The 18,708-nt window shown below is 44.1% G+C and overlaps 1 protein-coding gene across 1 annotated transcript in view; it reads right to left on the bottom strand.

Annotated features, from left to right (window-relative positions):
* Nucleotides 1-5,296: 5,296 nt before the first annotated feature.
* The window catches only part of LINC02054 (long intergenic non-protein coding RNA 2054), a 14,506-nt gene continuing 1,094 nt past the window's right edge, over nucleotides 5,297-18,708 (bottom strand). The window contains 2 exon segments of the mRNA XM_021714851.1: nucleotides 5,297-5,332; nucleotides 5,796-6,060. Of these exon segments, the coding sequence (XP_021570526.1) occupies nucleotides 5,297-5,332; nucleotides 5,796-6,060 (301 nt within the window).

Raw genomic sequence — 18,708 nt, 5'->3', positions numbered from 1 at the left:
AACAACCAAGGACCAATAATGGGAGTGTGGCATGGGTCAAAGTCATAATTAATTATTTCAGTCGTGCATACCCACAGTCTATTTAAAGCTGTGACACAGGGATGGGTTGCTCGGGTGGGAAATGCTGTGTACGTTTGTGCCCAAGACTGGATGTTTGACATGTTTGTATGACCATGAGGATTTCAGATACCTTCATTTTTCTCTGTCCTTTTTATTTTTATTTTCTACATTAATTGAAAGAGGGTGGGCCGGTCACAGTGGCTCATGCCTATAATCCCAGCTCTTTGGGAGGCCGAGGTGAGAGGATTGTCTGAGTCCATGGGTTCGAGACCAGCCTGGGCAACTGGCAAGACCTCATCTCTACAATAAATCAAGAAAAATTAGCCAGGCATGGTGGCACATACCTGTAGTTCCAACTTCTTGGAAGACTGATACAGAAGGATCACCGGAGACAAATAGGTTAAGGCTGCAGTGGCCGTGAGCATGCCACTGCCCTCCAGCCTGGGCGTCAGAATGAGACTCCTACACACACAAAAAAAAAGAGGGTGAAGAACTTGTTTAAAACACAAAACAGACTCCATCCACTTCAGCCCTGAGGAGAAAGTACGGTGGTAGAATTTGGCTTCACACAGTCCGGACATAGATTCCAGGCAGGGAGAGGGGTCCGAGGAACTTAGCGAGGACCCAGCCTGGGAGAGAGAATCTGCAAGGAGTCTCCAGCAGGGCAGTCAGAGCTCTTTTAACAGCAGGAATGCTGGATAACAAATGCTACAACAGTTTGCTTTGCTGTGACACAAAAACATTTGACCTTTTGAATAAAGTCTGCTTTTCAGACAAACGTTTACGTGAGTGGTGCTGGGAGAAAACAAAGAAAAGGCCCATCTCTGCATTGGTGGGAGCAGAGGGGAAAGAATCATCGTGACATGTGGGAAGGGGCCGGGCTCGGTGGCTCAGCCTGTCATCCCAGCGCTTTGGGAGGCTGAGGCAAGTGGATTGCCTGAGCCTGTGGGTTCGAGACCAGCCCGGGCAACTTGGTGAGACTTTGTTTCTACAATTAAAAAAAAAAATAGCAGGACATGACAGCACACGCTCATAGTTCCGGCTACTTGGAAGGCTGAGGTGGAAGGATCACCTGAGACCAGCAGGTTGACGATGGGGTGGCCGTGAGCGTGCAGAGTGAGACTCCAACTCAAAAAAAAAATGTGGGAGGTGAATGATCTCCATGGTGCTGAAGATGCAGGCACTTGGTGTCAGAGAAGAGCGGTTCACAGACACTTTCAGAAAGCCTCTGGACTTCTCCCAGAATAAGGTGAGGAGGTGCAAATAAACAGTGACATCAGCTGACATGTTAAGTAGATGAGATGAAACAGAGCTCAAGCTAACTACTTAGAAATAAAGATCCCTTGGTACAGTTGGGAGACCACCACTTTCACTGGCTTGAACCCACTTGTGCGAGATGAAAATGACCTAGACTTAGGAAATCTGGAGAGGCAGGAAGAAAGAAGATGCTAGCCATAGATGGGAAGAAAGGATCCCAAAGTAAAACCCCCACTAGTGAAGCTGCTGCGATTCCATGATAGATTCTAGAGTCAGAAATGCTGTTATCAGAGATCAGAAAGCTTCACGATATGTAGAGTGGTTTTCCAAGATGGCAGGTAAATAAATGAGCTGTAGTTTAAAGACATTCCCGTGGGCAACCCTCTTGGGTCCCCTCCCGCACTGGGAGGTTTTCTGTCCTCTCAATAAATCCTGCTTTCTCACCTCCCCCCCCCCAAAAAAAGATATCCCTGCCTAGTACCTAAAGAGGCAGTGTTCCTGAGCATAGAAAACAGGCCCTGGATGCTGAGGGGAAGTGGTTAAGAGGAAAGGAACGGAGCAAGTAGGAGTCTGGTGGACTGTCCTGGAGGGGCGGGCTCTGAGTGTTGGGGACAAAAGATGCCTCATTCTCCCCCAGCACTTCAACAGCTGCATCCAGACAAGTCTCAGTTTGCCCTCCCAGGGGAGCAGGAAACCTGTGGGGAGAGGCCTGGCCACCCTCCTTCTGATACTCCTCCAGGTAGCTCTGGAAATCAGATGGGCTTTCAGGAACCCGGTTGGCAAACACATCTCTGTCTACTGACAAAAGACCCAAGGTGAACAGGCAGGGTGAGAGGAAGAGCAGACAGCACAGGGACTTCTCAGCTAGTCTTCTGAGGAGACAGGCGTACACGGGTCAGTCCTGTTTGCCTTTGATGGCCCCGTGGACAAATAGCGGCTATGCAGAGAGGAATCTTTCTCCTACAAATCTATGCTCTCACCCAGCTCAGCAGGAATCCGGCCATGCAGACGTCTGACCCGCGCCAGCAAGTCTCTCGTGTATTTTTGAGACTTAAAAGAATGCTAACTTCATTATGAAAGAACTTCATTCTCAAATGTTATCATTGAGAGGTTGCTCCACTGTGCTATTTCCATGGAGGAAAAAAATATTTATTCATTTTTTTCTGATCACAAAAGCAATGAAAATTTATTGGAGCAACAACTAGAAACTCAAAAATGTATAAAGGATAAAATTGAGGCCGGATGCAGTGGCTCACGCCTGTAATCCCAGGGCTTTAGAAGACTGAGGTGGGAGGATTGCTTGAGGCCAGGAGTTCAAGACCAGTCTGGGCAACATACCAAGACTCTATCTCTACAAAAAGTTAAAAAATTGGCAGGCAAGGTGGCACATGCCTTTAGTCCCGGGTACTCAGGAGGCTGAGGCAGACAGATTGCTTGAGCCCAGGAGTTTGAGGCTGCAGTGGGTTATGATCACACCAGTACACTACAGCCTGGGTGAGAGAGTGAGATCCTGTCTCTTAAAAAAGAAAAAAGAAAGAATAAAATTGAAATTGCTCACAAGTTGGGCATTCACTCATTCAACAGATGTGCATTGAGTTCCGGCCTTCTCACTGGCAGGGCTGCTCTAGGCTATGGCAGTAAATACGACAAGATGACATCCTTGTTCCTGTACCACTGACATGCCAGTAGGGAAGCAGACCAGAGGCGCTTCCAAAAGCATAAAGGATTTCAGGTCATGACTGACACCAAAAAGAAGAATAAACAGGGCATGAGGGACAGGGAAATCACTTTGGGGGAAGGAGGGTCATTCATATTTAGAGGGTCAGGTGACATTCCAGAAAGAAGCGAAGTGAGTGAACTTTTGGATGTTTTTCTTCCAGTCTTTTAACTAAACACTAACATTTTTGTTATCGGTTACAAGTTTTTGAGTGAAACTTTAAAAAAAATAAACATCTTTTTCTTAGAAAAATAATACTTGTTCACTGTAGAAAACCTGGAACATCGTGAGAAACCTGGAAGGGGAAAGTAGAGAAAAGACAAATCTCCCACAGCAGTTCTGCCATAGGACAATTCTGCATGTGTGTTGATACATTTTCCTCCTGGCACATTTCTCAGTTGCTAAACTCACATGGTATTTACACTACTGAGTCCTGACTTTCTTCTTTCTACCCTCTGTTATAAACATTACCCCATACTGGTCAGAGTTTTGAGAGAGAAAGTGCAAGCGGCCACTGTTTCCCTTCTATGTGGGAAAAGAACTTCATAGACGCCCAGGTGCCCTGCTCCTATCTGGCTGCCTGGGTGCCATCCTGTTTGGGAAGACCCTGGGCCTCCATTCAACCTGTAAAGGAGAGCTTGAGTTAATTGACAAATCCCAGAGGGCCAGAAGTCAAGCCTCAGGCAGACGCACCACCTTGTGCCACACCCAGAGGGAGCTGAAGTTGCCAGCCGAGCCAGTGGAGTATCTGTTCATTTATATATATATATATATATATATATATATATATTTTTTTTTTTTTTTTTTGAGTTAGAGTCTCACTCTGTCGCCCAGACTGGAGTGCAGTGGCCGCTCCCAGCCACTACAGCCTCAACCCGCTGGGCTCCAGCGATCCTCCCGCCTCAGCCTTCAGAGTAGCCAGAATTACAGGCGCGCGCTACCACGCCCAGCTGATTTTTTTATTTATTGTAGAGATGAGGTCTTGCCAAGTTGCCCAGGCGGGTCTCAAACCCACGAGCTCAGGCAATCCACTCACCTCAGCCTCCCAAAGCATGGGATTACAGGCTGAGCCACCGAGCCCGGCTGGAGTATCTGTTCAGAGGTGGAGATGAGGGAGACACAAACCCAGGGGGAAGGCAGGAACCCAAGAGAGACATAGGCAGCAGGAATGTCTATCCCCAGAGCAGAGCTGACAGCTCCTCTGTCTGAGTCTGAGGCAGCCTCAGACTCCCTTTTAAAATTCCTGCAGGAGAGATGCCATTGTCTCAGGAAACCCCCAAGGGCCTTGCCGGGTCCATCTCAGGAAGCAAACGCAGGCCACTGCCTTCCCCTCTCTCACTGCAGCATCTCAGCCCCTCAACCATCTCCCTCTAGGACTGGATCTCCTCCTTTTAGTCTTCGCCTTATTGGGGCCTCATTCTGGGCCTATAACCACTGACCCCCACTCCCAACCCTATCCAAACAGGTCATTAGAGAATTTTATGAGCAAGACATTGCTCTTCTAAAATCTTCCAGTATGTCTACCATACCTGCTATAGTACCAGTACTAAGAAGTGTTTGGTTACCCGTGAAAGGCGGGTCTGGTTGATCAGAGGTGTCAGGGAGCTTCTCAAGATCTGCACTCATGTCTTGCATGTTTCACCAAGATCCAAATGGCTTGGTGCTTTGAGCAATCTTTGTTCATGCTCCTACAAAGTCTTGCTACTTTCTACTAGTGTGCCAGTAAGCAAATTATTTGTCCTTTGACTCTGGTTTTCTTACCTGAAAAAAAAATGGGAATAATAATATGTAGCTCTTAGAGTTGCATGAGTATCAAGAGGCACACCACATGTGAAGTGTTCAGCACATAGTAAGTGCTCAATAAACAGTAGCTATGCTACTTTATGACCAAGAAAATTCTGGATTGGCCAACATAAGCAGGGTTTTTTTGTTTCCTGCCTTTAAAATGTTTCAATCCAAGACAGAGGTCACATACTCAGATGCCTTCAGGCCAGTCAGGTAACAAAAGTGAGAGAAGCAGAGAGCAGTTGGAATTAGGCAAACCAGAGAGCACAGGCTTCTTGACGTGCAGGAATGCAAGGCTTGAGTTCAGATCTTCTGATTTCTCCCTTCTAAGGGAAGCCATAAATCTGGATTTTTATGTGAAATGACTGGAGTCTTGTAAAATGTGGCATTAAGTCCTTTTTTAAAACCTGATACAGACCAAACCAGTGTGAAGAGCTTTGCCGGAGGTGGCAGGGTGGTGTGTGGAAAGATGCCTGGTTATAAAATGATGTTTATGTGGAAATCAGGGAGGGTCTGCCGAAGAGAAGACAAGGATGTGGGGCACAGAACGGGATGGCGGGATTGGAGTTTGCTGTCTAGCATGTGGCCTCTGGAGTGGGTGACTGAAGTGAGTGAACCCCCTAGGGATGAGGGGCTTAAAGAACAGGAAAGCCAACAAGGAACTGGGGCCCGGACAAGGATATGTGAAGGGTCTGAGCTGTCGAGGAACATTGTGGGATACCAGCCAGAGTCTTCAGTGGGCAAGAAGGTTGACCCAATGATAGCTACAAGGAAAGCTGAAAGGCAGGATCCAGGGAGCACACACTTCCAAGGGAAAGTGCGAGTTATGATGCCACCTCAAGGAAGAGCTTTGCAACCTGCGTGGAATGACTATGCAAGTGATTGGCTGATAGAGAGCCTGGTGTACAGAGATGCTCCGAAAATATCATTCAGATAACTGCTTCATTTTCCCAATAAATACTTCCTGGGGGCATACTATGTGCCAGATCCTAGGGGTGAGCAAGGTCATGTAGAGGAGCCAGTGGGTCCACATGCAATGGCAGGGCAGACCAGTAAGGATGATGCGGAGCCATCTATGGAGGAGCAGACCTAGGAACACAGGGACCCTTCTGGAGCCCATTGAGGAAAGAGGATGAATGGGGGAAAGGAAGGTGGGCAGTTGTCCAGACAGGGGAAAGGCTCTGGAAGCTGGAGGCTAGTAAGTCACAGTACAATTGAGGAGCTGAAAGAATGCTGCAGAGCTGGCTCTCAGCAGTCAGGGGTAGTGTGCCCGGCCTTCCAATGAGGGACACACCTCTGGGACCCAGAGAGAATCCTTGGAAGGTTTTAAGCAGGGCAACACACATTTTTCTTTCTTTCTTTCTCTCTTTCTTTCTTTCTTTTTTTTTAGTTGAGGTCTCACTCCATTGCCTAAACTGGAGTGCAGTGGCACAATCACAGCTCACCACAGCCTCAGACTCCTGAGCTCAAGTGATTCTCCCTCCTCAGCCTCCTGTGTAGCTGAGACTATAGGCACACGACCACACTCAGCTTTTTTTTTTAATTGGAGAGATGAGGTCTCGCTATGTTGCCCAGGCTGGTTTCAAACTCCTGGGATCAAGCAGTCCTCCTACCTTAGCCTCCCAAGTGCTGGGATTACAGGTTGAGCCACCACACCCAGCCAGCAACATACATCTTAACCAGTATTTATATAATCTGTCTGCCAAGCACTTCTCCAAGAACTTTGTAAAATCATAAGCACACTAATTTATCTTCCTACCAGCCTTATAAACTAGGTCCACTATCCACTACCCTCTATTCCACAGCCCCAAACTCTCCAAACCTAAAGATTTTTATAGCTTGTTTGGCAGCTGAACTGACATGAGGCTATTTCTATTTTTATTTAGCCCCACATAATATAAATATTCATATGTTTCACTGGCAGAAATACTATGTTTGATTGCAGGGTATTGCCCCAGATCTCACTAGGGATGTTACAAAATAAATGACATGTGAAGAGTACTGCCTTTTATATATCCAAATCTCTGAATTCTGAAACATATGTGGCCCCAAAGGTTTTGGACAAGGAATTTTGGGTTTTTTTGTTTGTTTTTTTTTGAGTTGGAGTCTCACTCTGTCGCCCAGACTGGAGTGCAGTGGCCGCTCCCGGCCACCGCAGCCTCGACCTGCTGGGCTCCGGCGATCCTTCCTCCTCAGCTTTCCGAGTAGCCAGAATTACAGGCGCGCACTACCATGCCCGGCTAATTTTTTGATTTAGTGTAGAGATGAGGTCTCGCCTGCCCAGGGTCTCGAACCCGCGGGCTCAGGCAATCCACTCACCTCAGCCTCCCAAAGGCGCGGGATTACAGGCTGAGCCACTGAGCCCGGCTTGGACAAGGAATTTTGTAAAACCTGTTACTATCCCCGTTTTACAGATGAGGAAACTGAGGGATAAGTCATTTCCCCAAGGTTATATGGGTAGCAAAGTGAGAAAGCCAAAATATAAATCCAGACAGTTTGGCCCTCAAATCCATGCTACATCTGACCTGAACTATTTATTCTCCATTCTACATAGATGTCTGTAGTTGCTGTTAGGCAATAGACCGGAGAAAGGAAACCAGGAAGAAAGCCATGGTAGGTGACTAGTTACAGGATAACAGTAGGGATGGAAGGGAGAGGCCAGTGATGTTTAAATGGAAAACAGGCTGGGTACAGTGACTCATACTTGTAATCCCAATGCTTTGGGAGGCTGAGGCGGTAGGCTCACTTGAACCCAGGAGTTCAAGATCAACCTGGGCAACATAGTGAGACCTCATCCCTACAAAAAAATCAAAACTAACCAGGAGTGATGTCCCAACTACTCAGGAGGCTGAGGTGGAAGGAACACCTGAGCCCAGGAGGCCAAGGCTGTGGGGAGCCGTGATTGTGCTACTGTACCCCTTTGTGGGTGAGAGTGAAACTCCCCTCACCAAAAGGAAAAAGAAAAAAGGAAAATCAACAGTGCCTGATGGTTGTCTGTTGACTGGGAGGAGTTGGGGGCCATGGGAAAATGAGTCAAGGAGGGCACCCAGAATTCTGGATTCAGCCCTGGGTAGATCAAACAATGAGCCACTCAGTGATGCAGGGAACAGAAGAGGGAAGAGGCAGAGAATTCAGTATTCCACATCTTGTGTTTAAGTTGAGATGTTAACTAGGTAGATGAATACACATGGCAAGTGCTTGGGAAAGAGACCCGGGGTCAGGATAAAGAGTTAAGAATTGCCAGATAGAAGTGGTCATTAAGACACACTCAAGGACAGAGTAATGACATAAAGGTCTGTGTTAGAACGTTGAAGAACCCCAACACCGAAGGGCTAGAAAAAGCCAAAAAAGAAGAGAATGTAAGAGACTGAGAAGGACTAGGCAGATGTGTAGGAAGCCAAGGAAAGAGGCTGTCTCAGGAAGAAGGGAGAAGTCGGCAATGTTAGATGCTCCCTGCCTCCTCCAGAAAGGACCCAGGGACCCAGAAGCTGTGGGCAGGATCTCATTTTCCAGGGACTGGTAGGAACTGCTCCAAGCAGTCCCCAGTCCCAAAGTTGCCTAAGATCAGAGACCAGCGTCAACAACAAAGAGCTGTAGGAACCCCAAGGGGCAGCAAGAAAATCCTGCCTGGGAACAAGGAAGACTGAGTGCAGCAACATGGATGGATGGATGCTGGTCCTTGTAGACCTTATAGCATAGTTTGCAAGAAGACAAAATTGAGCCTCAGTGAAATGAGTTTAAATCCAAGCTCTGCCTGGGTGCCCATCAGCAACCTAACCACTCTGGGCTTCACTTTCTTCCCCTAACAACTGGAATGATAACGCCTAACTCATAGATTTGTTATGTATTTACATAACATTGTAACTTACAGTAACTCATAGCATTGTATGTGCTTACAGAGAGGTCAGCATCATACTTGGATTTGTGATAAGGGTTCAAAAGGTTGTTCTACTTAGTATTTATATAATGGATCATTGTTTTTCATTACCCAGTGGAGAAGGTTGAGTGGTAAAGGCATTTCAGGCAGAAAGAGTACTATGAGCAAAGGCCTCACAAGGCCAGGTGTGTTCAGGGAACAGAGACCTGTCTACAGGGCTGGAGAAGATGTCAGGTGGGATTGTAGGACCTGGGGGCAGGACAGAGATGAGGCTCAGCAGCTTCCCCTTATTCTTAAAACGGAATACTATTCCGCAGTGAAAAGAGATGAACTATTGATACACACAACAACCTAGATAAATCTCAAAATAATGTTGAGTGAAATGAGTCAGATAGAAAAAAAATATGTATTACATGCTTTTATGTATAGAATGTTACAAAACACACGCTTCTCTGGATTGACAAAAAGCAGCTCCCTGATGGCCTGAGCATAGTGGGGAGAGGAGGGGAATTACTAAGGGACACTAGAAACTTCTAGGGGTGAGGGAACATTCGTTATCTTCACAGTGGTCATGACATTATAAGTGTATCTGCATGCCCATACTGATCAAATTGTATTCTTTAAATATGAAGTTTGCTGTATATCAAATATACCTTGATAAAGCTGTTTAGAAAAAGAACCCCATATGCCCACTATACTTCTCCCCCTTTTCCTCTTGGGACTTTGTGTTTAAGGCTTTGTTTTACATTTCCTCTTTCCTTCCCTGTATGTCCCTCCATCAGTTTCATAATCTGCCCAAATTTAACATGACTCTCTACTCTGGGCTGGGCAAGAATATCATTCTTCCATAGCAACAAGATGAAAGTGTCAGGACTCAATCAGAGTTCAGTCACCAGGTTAATACACCCTTTATTTCCTCTCATGATGCCAAGCTTCTACAATTGGTTCCATGCCAAAGGTCCAGTTTCTTTGCTAGTCTAGGTAGTTTTGGATTTCAGAGTTGGGAAGGCTCCCTTCCCCTAGTGGTGAAGTAATCAGAGGGGAGCCTTCTGGCCAATCTTTGAGCAGCAGCCATACACGGTTCCCAGGACAGAAACTGTTTCTACACCTCTTATTACTTCCTTCTGGGCAAAAATTGTGACACAATTGCACACTTCTTGTATTATTAATAACAAAATGGAAAGAAATTCTAGTTCATGAAAAGAAAACTAAAAAGAAAAAAAAAGGCTTCTAAATAAAGATGGATCTACAACAGAAATTTTTAACCTGTTGCCAAGTATCTCCAGTATAACTCTTGCCATATACATTATAAATGTAAACAATAATCAAACCTATTAATTCCCTCTGCTTCTTATGAAAAGGAAAAAGTCCTTATATTTGAGTACCAGGAGGCCTCAAGTCAATGGAGAGATTTTTTCCAAGGGTCTATCAGAAGCTCCTCCAGACTTTTCTTTTTTTGATTGGAGTCTCACTCTGTCGACCAGGCTGGAATGCAGTGGCACACTCACAGCTTCACAGCCTCATCAGCATTGACCTGCTGGGTTCCAGCGATCCTTCCACCTCAGCCTTCCAATTCACTGGAACTACAGGTGCGTACTACCACACCCAGCTAATTTTTTTTGATTTACTGTAAAGACAAGGTCTCGCCAAGTTGCCTGGGCTGTTCTTGAACCCGTGGACTCAGGCAATCCACTCGCCTCGGCCTCCCAGAGTGCTGGGATTACAGGCTGAACCACCAAGCCCGGCCCCCTCCTGGCTTTTTTATGCCTTCCAGTCCCCGGTCCCCTTTGCCTCCCCCTCTCACTACCATAGGATGGTGCTCACTACCTGTCTCAGTTCTCTCATCACTCACTCAACCCATCTCCTTCTAGCCTTGGCCACACTCCTCCAGTGAGAAAGCTCACAAAGGCAACCAGGACCTTTCTCAAGACTGATCCATCACCTCTTTGTAGTCTTAACCCTTCTTCTGTCCTCTGCCCTTCTCCAAGCCTCTTGCTACTTCTCCAATCACTCCTTCCCACTGGTTCCTCACTGTATCCCAACACCACAAGTATGGCTAATTTTCTAAATTCTCTCCTTGGCTAGATTTTCCTCTCTCTGTGCACAGACTCTCTGAATACTTTTATACTACCATGCTGCAAGTTTTCATTCATTATTCAGACGACTCCCAAATCTATGCATCTAGCCCTAAGCTTTCTCTCCAAGCTTGAAATTCACAGATGGTGGACTATAAATAAGACATAGTCCTGACAAATGAAAGAAAATATAACTTTTAAATCTATAATTGAAAATCATGAAGGGGTCCCATGGTGGACCAGAAACTGTAGAGAATTCCTAAAGATGAAACGGTGATGGAATTGGATTCTAGAAAAAATATAGTTTAAAATGTGGATGGCAGAACACCATGCCCAGCGGAGGAAGGATCTGGGAGTTGGAGGGATCTAGGGCAACTGAAAGAAAAAACTATCAAGAAGAGCTGCCATGTGCTTGGTCTCTATAAACTAATCCCTGCCCATATACACACAAATACCAGCCAGCCAGAAGCAAATAGGCTCCCTCCAGGTAGCACAGTGGATGTGGACTTGAGTCAGAGAGACAAGATAGTACCCCATGCACACCAAAAACTAGAGTGCCCATATCCTCAAGACAAGCCTCAGCCCTACCCTGTTCCCAGCTCCCCACCCTCCCTCTTTCCCATTCTCACCCCCATCACACTCTTTCCCCTAAACAAGCAGCACAAACAGAAAGTCTTACATGGTCTCTCAATTATAACAATAAGCACAGTCACTAATCAACAAGCATTTGAGCAAGCCCAATGCCATGAAATAAATAGAACAAATAAATAAATAAAAAAGAGCTCACAGAAGCAAAGTGAAATCACAGCAAGACTTAAACATAATTCAAATCCTTAGAGAGACAAAGAGGGTTTAACATCCAAAAAAAGAAGATATTTTATTTTTCTTTTTGAGTTGCAGCTTCACTCTGTCAGCCAGGCTAGAGTGCAGTGGCATGCTCACAGCCACCACAGCCTTGACCTGCTGGGCTCAGGCAATCCTTCCGCCTCAGCCTTCCAAGTAGCTGGCACATGCTACCACACCCAGCTTATTCAAGGTAGTGCATTGGTTCTTTTTCATGAAGCCTGCCTATAAAAGGAAAAGAAAAAAAAGAAACGAAAGAAAAGATGCTGTCTTAATCTATTTTCTGCTGCTATAACTGAATACCTGAAACTAGGGAATCTATAAGGAAAAGAAGTTTATTTCTTAAAGTTCTGGAAGCTAGGATGTCCCAGTCAATAGGTTGCATCTGGTGGAGGCCATCTTGCTGATGGGAAGTCCTTGCATAAGCCTGAGGTAGTGCAAAATATCACATGGTGAGGGTGATGAGAGTATTACTTAGGTAATTACTTCCTCTGAATATAAAGCCACCAGTCCCACTCCTGTGATAATCTATTAATCCATTAATCAATTAATTGATTAATCCATTCATGAGGGAAGAGCCCTCATGATCCAGTCACCTCTTAAAGGCCCCACCTCTCAATACAGCCACATTGAAGATTAAGTTTCAACATGAGTTTTGGAGGGGACGGACGTTCAAACCATGGCATATACACAGTACGAAGAGATGTAGATTATGACAACAGTAAGCCAAAGTGGTGGGGAGAGAGGTTAAAGTGTAGAGATTTTGTAAGCAATTGATCATAAGTTATCAGCTTAAAATAGACTGTTATAACAATAAAATATTTTGTGTAAGTGACTACAAAAAAACACCTTTAGAAGTTACACAAAAGAAAAAGAGAAAGAAATCAAAGCAGAGCAATATAAAAATCAACAAAATATAAAGAAAGACAGCAAGAGAGGAAAAGAGACAAAGGAGTTGCAAGATTAACAGAAAACAGCTAACAAAATAGCAACAGTAAATTCTTCTCTATTTCAACAAGGGTACCTGCACAATGCATATTTGTATACCTAACCCTTAACTGTACCCCACAATTTTAAAATAAAAAATATGTTAAATTAAAAAAACTCTTCTCTATCAATAATTATTATAAATGTAAATGTAGGCATTGATCACTATGAACTTCCCTCTTAAGACTGCTTTTGCTGCATCTCATAAACTTTACAACTCAACTCTAGAAAAAGAGCAAGCAACACCAGCCTGAGTAACATAGCAAGACACAGTCTCTACAAAAAAATTGAAAAATTAGTCAGGCATGGTTAATTACCTGTAGTCCTACTTGGGAGGCGAATGTGGAAGGACTGCTTGAGACCAGAAGCTCGAGATTATAGTAAACTATGGAACTCGAGATTATAGTGAGCTATGATTGCACTTCAACCTTAATGACAGAGTGAGACCTTGTCTCAAAAAGGCGGGGGGGGGGCAGGCATGGTGACTCATCCCTGTAATCCCAACACTTTGGGAAACCATGGCAGGAAGATCAATTGAGGCCAGAAGTTCGAGACCAACCTGGGCAATATAGTGAGACCTAGGGAGAAAAAAAGAAAAAAATAACAACAAAGTTAGCCCAAAGTTAGCAGATAGAAGGAAATAAAAAAGATTAGAGCAGAAATAGACAAACTAGGGGAAACAATGGGGAAAAAAATCAATAAAACTAAGATTTGGTTTTAGAAAAGATAAACAAAACTGACAAATCTTTAGCTAGACTAACTCAGAGAAAAGAGAGAAGACCCAAATAAAATCAGAAAAGAAGAAATTGTAAAACTTCTAGAAGAAAACACTGGGGAAAACCCTTGTGACATTGGTCTTGGCAATGATTTCATGGACACGACACCAAAAGCACAGACAACAAAGTCAAAAATAACCAGTAGGACTGCACCAAACTAAAGAAAAAAAAAACAAGAATGAAAAGGCAACATATAAAATGGGAGAAAATATTTGCAAACCATCTATTTGATGAGGTGTGAATCTCCAAAATATATAAGGAACTCCATGACTCAATAGAAAAGAAAAAAAAAAAGACTAACAACCTGATTTTAAAATGGGCTAATGACTGGATAGACATTCCTCCAAAGAAGACATACAAATGGCCAACAGGTATATGAAAGAAATGCTAAACAATGATTAAGCCCTAATCATCAGGGAACTATAAATCAAAACCACTATGAGATATCATCTCATGCCTGTCAGGATGACTATTATCCAAGCAATAAAAGGTTTGCGAGTATGTGGGAACACTGGAACTCTTGCACACTGTTGGTGGGACTGCAAAATGGTGCAGCCACTGTGGAAAGCAATACAGGGATGGAGGTTCCTCAAATATTAGAAACAGAATACTGCATGATCCAGCAATCCTACTTCTGGATATTTATCCAAAAGAATTGGGATCAGAATCTTAAAGAGATATTAGTACCCCTATGTTCACCGCAGCATTATTCACAATAGTCAAGATGTAGAAACAACCTAAATGTCTATTGACAGATGAATAGATAAGGAAAATATTGTGTACACACACACACACACACACACACACACACACAGTGGAGTACTATGCAGCCTTAAAAAAAGAAGGAAATTCTGCAATATCTGACAACATCATGAACCTTGAGGACATTATGCTAAGTTAAATAAGCACTGAAGCAAATATTACGTGATTCCACTTACACGAGACATCTAAAATAGTCAAATTTATGGAATCAAAGAATGGAATGGTGGTTACCAGAGGCTGGGAGAGTTACCAACCAATGGAGACAAAGGTTCAATCAAGAAAGCTCCAGAGATCTGCTGTGCAACATTGTATCTATAGATAACAATGGGGTATTGCACACTTAAACATTTGTTAAGAGGAGAGATATATTAAGTGTTCTTATGACAATTGCTTTTGTTTGTTTGTTTGTTTGTTTGTTTTAAAAGAGGTTCAATTCACTCTTTCACCAGGTCTTGAGTAAAAAAAAAAAAAAAAAAAGAGGTTAGAAAAAAATAGAAGCATTGAGCTGGAAAATTGAGTATGACAGAAGAAAATATGCATTAATATACTTAAGAGATTTGGAAATGGTTTCAATATCCTTCTAATAGTTGTTCCAGAAGATGAAAACAGAATAGAAAAAATTTTTAAAGAAATGTTACAGCTACAAAATAGAACAGTAAATAATATAATGCTGTGTTACTGCCTATCGATACTGACGATTTATAGTTTTATTAGATGTGCTTCAACTAATTTTAAAAATAGTTTTAAAACTAAGACATTATAAATAAGGCTAATGGACTTACTGAACTCAGTTTCCTTCCTTTCCTTTAGGGCAGCAACCATCATCATAAATTTTTGTCTATCTTCCCAATCCAATACATAACATAACAATATATGTTTTATAATATATATGATGGTTTTGTATATGGCTTTAACTTTTACTTAAGTAAAAACATAGTATTCTCTTTGTTTATGGAGTGAGCCAGTTAATTTCTCCTGATTGTTGTGGAATTTTTCAGTGCATGACTGACTATACTACTTTTTAATATAGTGCTTTGTATATAGATGGACCTATGCAGTGGTTCCAAATTTTTACCATCATGAAATAATGAAAGAATGTAATAATAGTGCATCTCACCTTAAGGACATGGGTAAGCGTTTCTCCAGGTGTCTCTCTAGAAGGAGAACTGCAGGATGATAAGATACACACAGCATTTCCAATCTTGCTAAATTCTGCCAAATTTCTCTTCAATTTATACTCTGATGAGCAGTGTGTGGCTGCTCCCATTTTCCCTCATCCTCACCAATACTTATTATTTTCAGACTTTTTAACTTTGCCAGTCTGAGGGGTGAGAAATTATACCTCCTCGTAATATCATGATTTTAATTTGCATGTCCCTGATTTCTAGTAAGGTTGACCATCCTGTCACAACCTGTTGGCTATTTGGGACTCCTTTTCTGTGAGTCATCTCTTTGAATCCTTTTCAAAATTGCGTTTATAGTGTCCTTTTTTCATATGAAAGTTTTTAATTTTTACATTTTAGTCTACTGTATCAACCTGATGAAAGAGAGTTTTTGTTTTTGTTTTTTTTTGAGTTTGATTCTCTCACTCTGTCGCCCAGGCAGGAGGGCAGTGACACACTCACGGCCACTGCAGCCTCGACCTGCTGGGCTCAGGCGATCCTTCCACCTCAGCCTTCCAAGTAGCTGGAGCTACAGGCACGTGCCACCACACCCGGCTGATTTTTTAATTTTATTGTAGAGATGCGGTCTCATCAAGACACCCAGACTGGTCTTGAACCCCTGGACACAGGCAATCCTCTCACTTCGGCCTCCCAAAATGCTGGGAAGACAGGCTTGAGCCACCGCACCTGACGAGATATTTTTAAAAAATAGATGAGTATTACTCAAACCTGAAGAAAATCGTGATCTTTAGAACTGAGAGGATACTCTGAGTGTTGAACAGGATTAATACAATAAATGCCCATTTAGACACTCTGTAGTGAAATTTCAGAATATGATTCAGAGTGTTAGGTGATTAGGGCAGGAGGTGCAGGAAGGACTTGTCTGTGCTTGTTTTTGCATTGAGACTGGCAGGAGCAAGAGGGAGCTCTCTGGGTATGGGAAGAAATTGACAAGGAACCAGGAAGGTCTTGAGTATTCAGAAGTCCATCAGCCATAGCTACTTCACCCACTAGGCTCCTTGAGACAACCCTACAAGTAGAACTCTGGAGAATTATTAGGGAGCATGGATGGAAGGATTTTGTTGTTACAGTTGTGCTATTTTGTTTGTCTAGCACAATAACTAGCAATTTAGAGTTAGCATTGTTTACATATTAGGATGAGCCATCAGAAGCTGCTATTTTTGTAGAATAAAAAATGGTTGAATGTTGACAGTTTCCTAGAGTTTAGCCTCATAGGTGATTTCATGAAATATTATTTTGTCTTTTTTTTTTGAAAGTAAGATTTATTGAGAAGACAGAAAAGCTCTCACAGTGGGAGGGGACCGGAGGGGCTTGCCTTTTTTTTTTTTTTTGAGTCAAGAGTCTCACTCTGTTGCACAGGCTGGAGTGCAGTAGCATAATCATGACTCATTGTAGCCCCTACTTCCTGTGCTCAAGCAGTCCTCCCTCCTCAGCCTCCTGAGTAGCTGGGACAACAAGAATGTGCCACCACACCTGATCAATTTTTGTGTTTTTTGTTGGCCGATCTTGAACTCCTGGGCTCAAGCAGTCCTCCCACCTCGGCCACCCTAAGTGCTGGGATTACAGGCTCAAGCCACTGTGTTCGGCCTCATTGCATACTCTTAACCCATGAGATACACATTCTTATTATCAACTCTTTTACAGATGAACAACCAGGGGGGCAGAGAGCTTAAGTCTATCAATGGGGCCACATGATTGCTAAGTGGCTGAGCTGGCCTGCCTAGCTCCATCTCCAGGCCTGATTCTTTGGGCAGCAATGCCTCTGTCTAGGACAGGGAAAACACATCAAGTTCTTGTCTCTACCAGGAAGAGAGTGCCTGTCATGGAAGTCATCAGACTTCTAGGGAGATGAAGCTCAAGATAATCAGTGGCAAGAAATGGCTTTTGCTGAGAGAACTTGACCTTGATATTCAAACAAACATGCTTCAGGCATAACCTATGAGCTGGAGAAAAATGTATCGGGGTAAAAGCGGATTGTGAACCAGAGACCATCAGGTAAGTGGGGCAGAGAGACAAAGCGCTATTGTGCGTGTCCCAGCTGCTAAGCCCTGTGCTCAGAGCCTTAAGTAACCAGTGCAATTTCCTTGCACCATCATTTTTCAGGATGGGACACACTCCCTAGCCTGGAGGACAGCTCCAACAAGCCTGAGATTTTTCTGCTCATTCTTAGAATAATCTGTGGTCACTTTTAGTTGCAAATGCAGACTCGATTCAGAAACTGGAATGTTGATGCAAGGTATTCATCAAAATTCTGAGTTTATTCTTAGATTCTCTCTCTTCCCTGCCCCCACTCCTTGGGCCTGGCCAGCTGGAAACCTCCACTGGGGACAGTGTGGAGAGGCTGGTCTTCTCTCTTCCCACTCAGCCTCCCCCAACCGGCTGCCATGAAGTCAGCTTCAGACTGTCTTTCTGGGCAGATTTTAAACTCTGCCTCTTTCTGGTGGAGTGCTTTGATGCCCTCTCCACAGGTTGCCGGCTCAGCCTTCCTCTCCCAGAGTTCTCCCTAACCTGTGGACCTATGTCAAGTCCATTCTCATTTTGTGTGGTCATGTGAGACTCATCTTCAGCCCCTGAACCTTCAGAGCCAAACTTTTGCCACTGGAATCCCCACACAGGATCCCAGACATTGAGTCCTCTCAGGCTCTCTCTACCGCAGTGCCCACCTCTGTCCAGAGGCAACCGTCCTGCTTCCTTTACCCAGAAAGACTCTGGAGGTACAGGCGGGCCCCACGATGTGGCAGTGGCCCCCTCAAAGCAGTCGGCTAGCCCTCCTCTCCCTACTAGATTTCCCAGGTGGGACTAGACCCCAGGCCACCCCACCCCACACTGTAGGGGTCTCAGGTTAGACTCTTGGAACAGCCACCGCACAGATACCCTTATTAAGTATGACACGAGGGAGCAGGAACTCACCCTGTCCCCAAGATGGGACTCATAGCACAGCATTCTTCAAGGACATCTTCGTTACAAAATCTCATATCCACTCTGTCGACTTTTCCAGAGTCTCAAAGTGGGCAAGGGGTTTCAATGTCTTGGGTCAGATTTTTATCATTTCCTTAGAAAAATCTCCATCAGGTGTCTAAGCATCTCACTTTAGATCTTCATGTCAATGACACATATTGGCATCTGGCGGAAAATTTTGTTTTAGGGCCCTGTTCCATCTATATACATTGGACTTTTTTTTCTTTGGTTGGAGTCTCACTCTGTTGCCCAGGCTGGAGTGCAGTGGCACACACGCTCACAGCCACCCACTGGGCTTAGGCGATCCTTCCACCTCAGCCTTCCAAGTAGCTGGAACTAGTGGTGTGCACTACCACACCTGGCTCTTTTTTTTTTTTTTTTTTTGAGTTGGAGTCTCACTCTGTCACCCAGACTGGAGTGCAGTGGC

This window comes from Carlito syrichta, unplaced genomic scaffold, assembly GCF_000164805.1.
Source record: "Carlito syrichta isolate Samal-C Ts95f unplaced genomic scaffold, Tarsius_syrichta-2.0.1 Scaffold305827, whole genome shotgun sequence".
Taxonomy (NCBI): domain Eukaryota; kingdom Metazoa; phylum Chordata; class Mammalia; order Primates; family Tarsiidae; genus Carlito; species Carlito syrichta.
Note: the sequence above shows the minus strand (reverse complement) of the source record. Positions and strands in the feature narration are given on the sequence as shown.